Source organism: Gymnogyps californianus, chromosome 16 (genome assembly GCF_018139145.2).
Source record: "Gymnogyps californianus isolate 813 chromosome 16, ASM1813914v2, whole genome shotgun sequence".
In the NCBI taxonomy this organism is placed as follows: Eukaryota; Metazoa; Chordata; class Aves; order Accipitriformes; family Cathartidae; genus Gymnogyps; species Gymnogyps californianus.
Genome location: NC_059486.1, coordinates 14,961,768 through 14,967,500, shown reverse-complemented (window position 1 = coordinate 14,967,500; position 5,733 = coordinate 14,961,768). Strand labels below are relative to the sequence as shown.

Below are 5,733 nucleotides of genomic sequence, written 5' to 3'. Positions count from 1 at the left end.
GGGTTTAAGCTTAACAGCACTCTAAACTGGACTGAATCGAAGTTTTTCTGAACTTAGAGGTGTTGGGATCAGTCATGCTGTTACAGAGCTGGCAGGCAGGGCTGTAGAGAGCTATTCTTCTAGGCTAGGCTGCAGGTGCTTTTACCTTAAAAGCAAAGATAAGGTATGCTGCTTTGAATTGCACAGCAGCTTCCAGGTACTACACCAACTGCCACTGCAGCACAAAGAGGCTTTGTGTGATTCTTGACGCGTTTATCACAGTAATAATGTGACCTAGTAATTAATTGTGAAAAGTTCTCTTGTGTAGACTGAAGAAACTTAAGTTTTTTGCAAACTTGCTATACGCATTCTTACCAAAATGGCACAACTGATAAAGGCTCTATTATGGTTATGTATAATAACCTTTTCTGCCCGCAGCTCTGCAGAAGCAAGCTCCTTTCAAACCCTGAACTGAAATGTATAAGGACAGTTGCAGTTTCCCAGGGATTCCTGGGGTCTGAGGCAAAGCCTCAGAGCACTAGGTAGTCCTTCTGTCTGAAGTACAGCAAAAGCACCTCGCAGTTCAGTGAAATGAGTCAGAGAGCATTTCTTCTCTTGTTCCAGTCACATCATCTGTAATCTTAAACCAAATACTTCCCACTTGTTGTACAACACTCGCCCTAGGAAAGGCAACTGAAAGTAAACATGCAAAGTGCTGCTGAAAACAGAAATGGGAGGGGAAAGATGCCTTTGCTGAACTGGAGTTCAGCTTCCTTCCTGATCAGTACTGTCAGACTTGTGTGACTGACAGGAAAGAGTCTGATTAACGTAGCTGGGAGAGCGCTGTTACTGCAAGGGTTGCGTTTTGGGGTTTTGTTTGAACAACAGGGAAGAGGTAACACAAAAGCAACAACTCAGTTAAGACTTTGTCTTGCTTAGCAGCTCCTTGACAAGGTAAGACAATGCAGTTGACCGACTAGGTGAAGGGTTGTGATTGAAGCAGCTTCTCAAAGCTTAATTTTAAGGAGAAAATTCTACTTCAGCTTGTTGAGTCCTTCTGACACCTCTCCCCACCTCCTTCCAGTAGCACAAGCAAGTCATAGTGCACAGTCAACATCAACAGTTCACATTTCAACTTGGCATAATGTATATAAATAAATTATATTAATTTAATCCAATGTAAGACACTTTAAATAAATGAAATGCTAAAGAGTGACACCTCCTGTCGAGTTATTTCCCAGCAGGAATACTGAGTGGCTTGGCGGTCTGTTCTCCCACGCGTTCGTTGGCTCCTGAATGTCCACAACCCTCAAGTCTTGACGGGGATAGTTTGCTTGCATCCAGCAGTGCAGCCATCTGCTTCAGGTAAGCCCACGGAGTATTCGGTGGTGGCAATGAGCAACATGTCCAGAGTTGTCTCGGTGCACTTAGCAATAAAGCGTATGAAAGGCCTCACGTCGCCCTCGTTGGCTACTTCTAAGACGTGATAATACTCGGCCCGTTGCTCCTTGCGGATTGTGATGGGCGGGTAGCCTGCCTGCATTAGTATGAGGTTCATTAACAGGCGTGAGGTCCTTCCGTTACCATCTACAAATGGATGGATGTAAACCAACTTGTAGTGGGCTAACGCGGCAAATTCCACAGGGTGCAAGCTCATGGCATCTTCCGAGTTAATCCACTGCACAAACTCCTGCATCTGTTTCTCCACATCCTGGGGATGTGGTGGTATGTGATGTCCTACAAACACCTGAGTAGTCCTGAACCGCCCTGCCTCCACCGGGTCGGCATAGCCCAGCACTCTCCGGTGTATCTCCAAGATGTCACTGATGGTTACGGAGCCTATCCGCGATACCAGCGTGGTATTGACGTATTTCAAAGCTGCGTGCATGCCAATCACCTCATTCTGCTCCACTAAGCTTTTTCCAGGAACAGCGTATCTGGTCTCAATGATGTGTCTTATTTCTGACAGCGTCAGAGTGTTTCCTTCAATAGCAACCGTGTGGTAGATGTGGTGATAATAGGACTCCTCCATCACTCGGCGCAGGGCAGAATTGCCTTTGGGGATCGCCATCACTTTTTTAACCTTGCTGTCAATAATGCTAAAATACCTCTGATCTATCTCTTCAACTAAAGGTAGTGTCCGGTCCCGATTGATCAAAGCCTTCTCGTTGCAGGGAGAAATGGTTAGTGCTTTGGAGTACAAATAGTCGGCTTGAAGAATGTCTTTTTCCTCTTCAGAAAAGATACCGAATTCATTCAGGGCATCCACATAATCGGGGTCCATTTTGAGGGCGTACACAAAGAGTTTGTGGGCTTTCTCCCGCTTTCCTTGGCGCTTCATTTCGAGGGCTTGATTCAGAGCCGCTTTGGCTTCTAACTTCACTTCTGAAATGCAACAATAACAGTTAGATAACAGGGTAGGGAGTTTTACTGAAAACCTCTGGAAACGGTCACTGTTCACTGATACAAACATTAAATAAAGCCAGTCTATAAGAACTGTGACGGAGAACTTGTATTCCAGCCTTTGCCGGGCTGCAAGCGCAGAGGCTTATGCCACATTTACAGGCCGATTACGCGGCAGCAGAGCTGTTCCTGGCAGGAAGCGTGGTGAGGCAGGATCTGTGAGCAGCACGGCTCAAGCTGGCCACAGGCCTGTAGCCAGCCTGGCAAAACTCGCTTTGGCCACCAGGCTGCTTTGTGGGGGAGGATCCAGAGTCTTAAATACGTTCTCTTGGCAATCGTGCCAGTTCTCTTGCTTCGAAGCGCAGCCCACAGCTGCTAACAGCACTTCTATCTGTTTTTTCACTGAACTATCAAACATCTTCCCAGCGATAATAGCTTTAATGCGAACAAAGATACAGTGCTGGAATTCTAATGATTCCTCTGAATGTTTTCCAAATTAACATCCTGGCCAATAAAGGCAACAACCGCAGCTTGTCAGTGCCAGAAAGGCTGTTCTATGACAGCCAGGATTGCAGGATTAAGGCCGTGTATCCCAGGTTACTGTGTATTAAAACACCACTCCTTATTCCAGTTACCTTAACAGAACTTACTAGTACTGAAAGCACGAGGAAAAACTTCTGAGAGAACGCCAGCGCGTTGCTGTCCTGCCGCGCAGGGCCATGGAATGCAGTCGGGCTGCTGCCGGCAGCCAGGCTGGCGATGGCATATCTGACCTCTGGGTCATTCGCAGCTGACGTTCATTTGGAGTTGGGCAGTGAGAGTTCGTTACCATTATGGGGTGCAGGAGATCATCAGGTTGGGGGGGGCAGATCTCCAGATGTGGGTTGTTTTTATACAGTAACTCGGCTGTTCCCCTGCGCCCACCCGGGGACACTCTTACCTGGGGAAGCTTTGCCTTTCAGCACCAGCAGCTCCAGCCCGTTGGAGGTCACGCTCAGCCCAGTTGTTTGTCCTGTGTATCTGGTGACTCCCGAGGAGCCCGCGCCTAGTTTACTTTTCAGGAAGGAGAGTCCTTTGAGCACTGCGTGGCACTGGTCTTCCACAGCAGCCAGCGGGAGCAGCAGCATCACGAGCGAGCCCAGGAGGAGCATCAGCACGGCCGCCCACCTGATGCGGACCCACAGGGTTATCCATTTTAACTCAGGATCTGTCGCCATAGACACGAGATTCATCCTGCTTCCAGCGCAGACACAAGGAACATCTCCTTTCCCGCTGTTCCCACCTGGGAAGAGAAACAGCTTTAGCCAGAGCTCCACGTCACGGGGCAGGCATGGTGCTGGAGATGTGGCACCTGAGCGGGCTTGAGCGTACATGCTCTGGGTTTCTGTCACAGCTATTAGGGGTTATGCCAAGCGCCCACCTTTCCCTGCCACCTCCAAGCACATCAGGGCAGGGCGTGTGCAGTATTCAGCATAACACAAATCCTTATGGGATCCGCTATACGTTAATGCGACATGAGGAGACATTGATGCCCACAAGCAGCATGGGCACCCGGCTCTGCAGGGACGAAGGAGCTCTGTCCCATACACATATGGCACAGCTACCCACCTCCTCCCTGCCCTCCTCCCGGCCTGCGACCCCCGAAGCCAGAGGCTCCAGGCTCCTGCGCGTCCTCCCGGTGTGGAAATCCCTCCCCAGACCCCCATGTTCCCCCCCCGGTTCCCCTTCAGCCGCCGCTCCTCCTCCCGCACCGTTCCCTCTCCAGGTCTCCTTCCCCCAGCCTGGCCCCCTCACCCCCAGCTCCTCTCTGTCCGGGCCCCCCGGTCCTCCGCCCTGCCCCGGCCCGCAGCCCCCCTCCCTCCCCCAACCTCAGTCTCCCCTCAGGCCGGCATCCTCCTCACCATCGGGCCCGCCTCGGCCCGGGTCCCCCCAGCCTCCCCTCAGGCCGGGGCCCCCCCTGACCCCACCAGCACCCCCGGGGTCCCCCTCGCCCTCAGGTTCCTCCCCCGCCCCGGGGTCCCTCCAGCCCGGGTCCCCCCGTCACCTTTGGGGCCTCCCGGAGCCGCCGGCTGCCGGCTACAATAGCCACGCCCTCTCAGACCCCGCCCTCCGCGCCCTGCCATTGGCTGAACCGCCCGTCTTCTCCTTTTCTATTGGCGCTCACAGCGGATCCTTCTCTCTTGTGTTCCGCCCTCCCTTCCTGCCCTCGGCTTCCTGTGGCGTCTTCCGGGTAGCGTCACACCCCCGGTGCGGGAGAGGCTCGTGGAGGGTGAGAACTGGTGAGAGCTCACGCCAATCGTAGGAGGAACAGCCAATGAGAAGGGAAGATGGAGGAGGGGGCGGGCCCACTTGCCATTTAAGGACTGGGAGCCCGCCCCTCGTTGCTATGCGATGGCGGCGGCCTAGGGACGGGGAGCGGGCCGCCATCGCTGCCCTCAGGCTCGGGGCAGGGCCCTGCAGGCCGGGGCTGGGGCCGCCGTGGCTCTCCTCAGGCTCGGGGCAGGGTTCCGGGGAGTCCCAGCCCGGCTGGGCCGCTTGAGGATGCGGGGCCGGGAGACGGCAGCAGCCTGGCTGGTGCGGCCTTCTCTGCTGGGGATGGCCCGGAGCTTCCAGCGGCGGGGCTCTGTTGGGGCGAGGCGGTGTGGGGAGCGCAGCAAAGCGACCTCAGTGCTGACAGCTTGTTTATTTGCATGATTAAAAAAACCTTTTCTGTTTGATAGAAGTGTTCTTGTCACTTGTCCCTGAAAGAAAAATACTTTTTCTTTTTTTTTTTTCCTTTTGCCCAGCAGGGTGTGTCAGTAAGCAATGTACCTTGGTGCTCCACAGCAGGGCCGTGCCTTTCCCTTGCTTTTGCTAAAGACCAGGAATGGGGAGAGATTTGACAAAAGCTGAAGGAAAAGAGAATGTTTTAGGGAATTGCAGGTAACTCACATTTCAATATCTAGCAAGATGATAAGATGGTTGTCTACCAGATGCTTACGCACCAAATCATCACTGGCAGGGAAAAAAAAATAACCTGATTTGTCAGAAATAAATTGTGGCAATTTAAACTATTTTTCTTCTTTGTAGCTGACAATAGTGAAAAAAGCAGGTATGGTAAACGCAGCTCTTGCGTTGTGAGGGTTTGGAGCTCTCCCGCACGACGTGCCCAGAGGAATGCTAAAGGAGATGGGCCTGGATTGCTTTTCCGCAGACGGTGCACACCATGCTTCTGTGCAGCATGGACTTTAACGGCGTTCTTCAGCTGCGATGGCTCCTCTCGCTGCGGGGTGTTGCAGGGGGAAGTTTTACCAGCATCTGGCCTTTCCACTTCTGCTTACTGTTGTAGCACTGGCTGGGGTGAAGGAGTAA

General features: G+C 52.6%; 1 protein-coding gene across 1 annotated transcript; it reads right to left on the bottom strand.

The window, feature by feature from the left end:
- Positions 1–513: 513 nt before the first annotated feature.
- FICD (FIC domain protein adenylyltransferase) lies at positions 514–3,657 on the bottom strand. The gene is made up of 2 exons (XM_050906590.1): positions 3,323–3,657; positions 514–2,364 (listed from the first exon to the last, which is right to left on the bottom strand). Exons 1-2 carry the CDS (start codon positions 3,612–3,614, stop codon positions 1,289–1,291), a joined length of 1,368 nt encoding a protein of 455 aa, XP_050762547.1. The 5' UTR covers positions 3,615–3,657; the 3' UTR covers positions 514–1,288.
- Between the last annotated feature and the right edge of the window lie 2,076 nt (positions 3,658–5,733).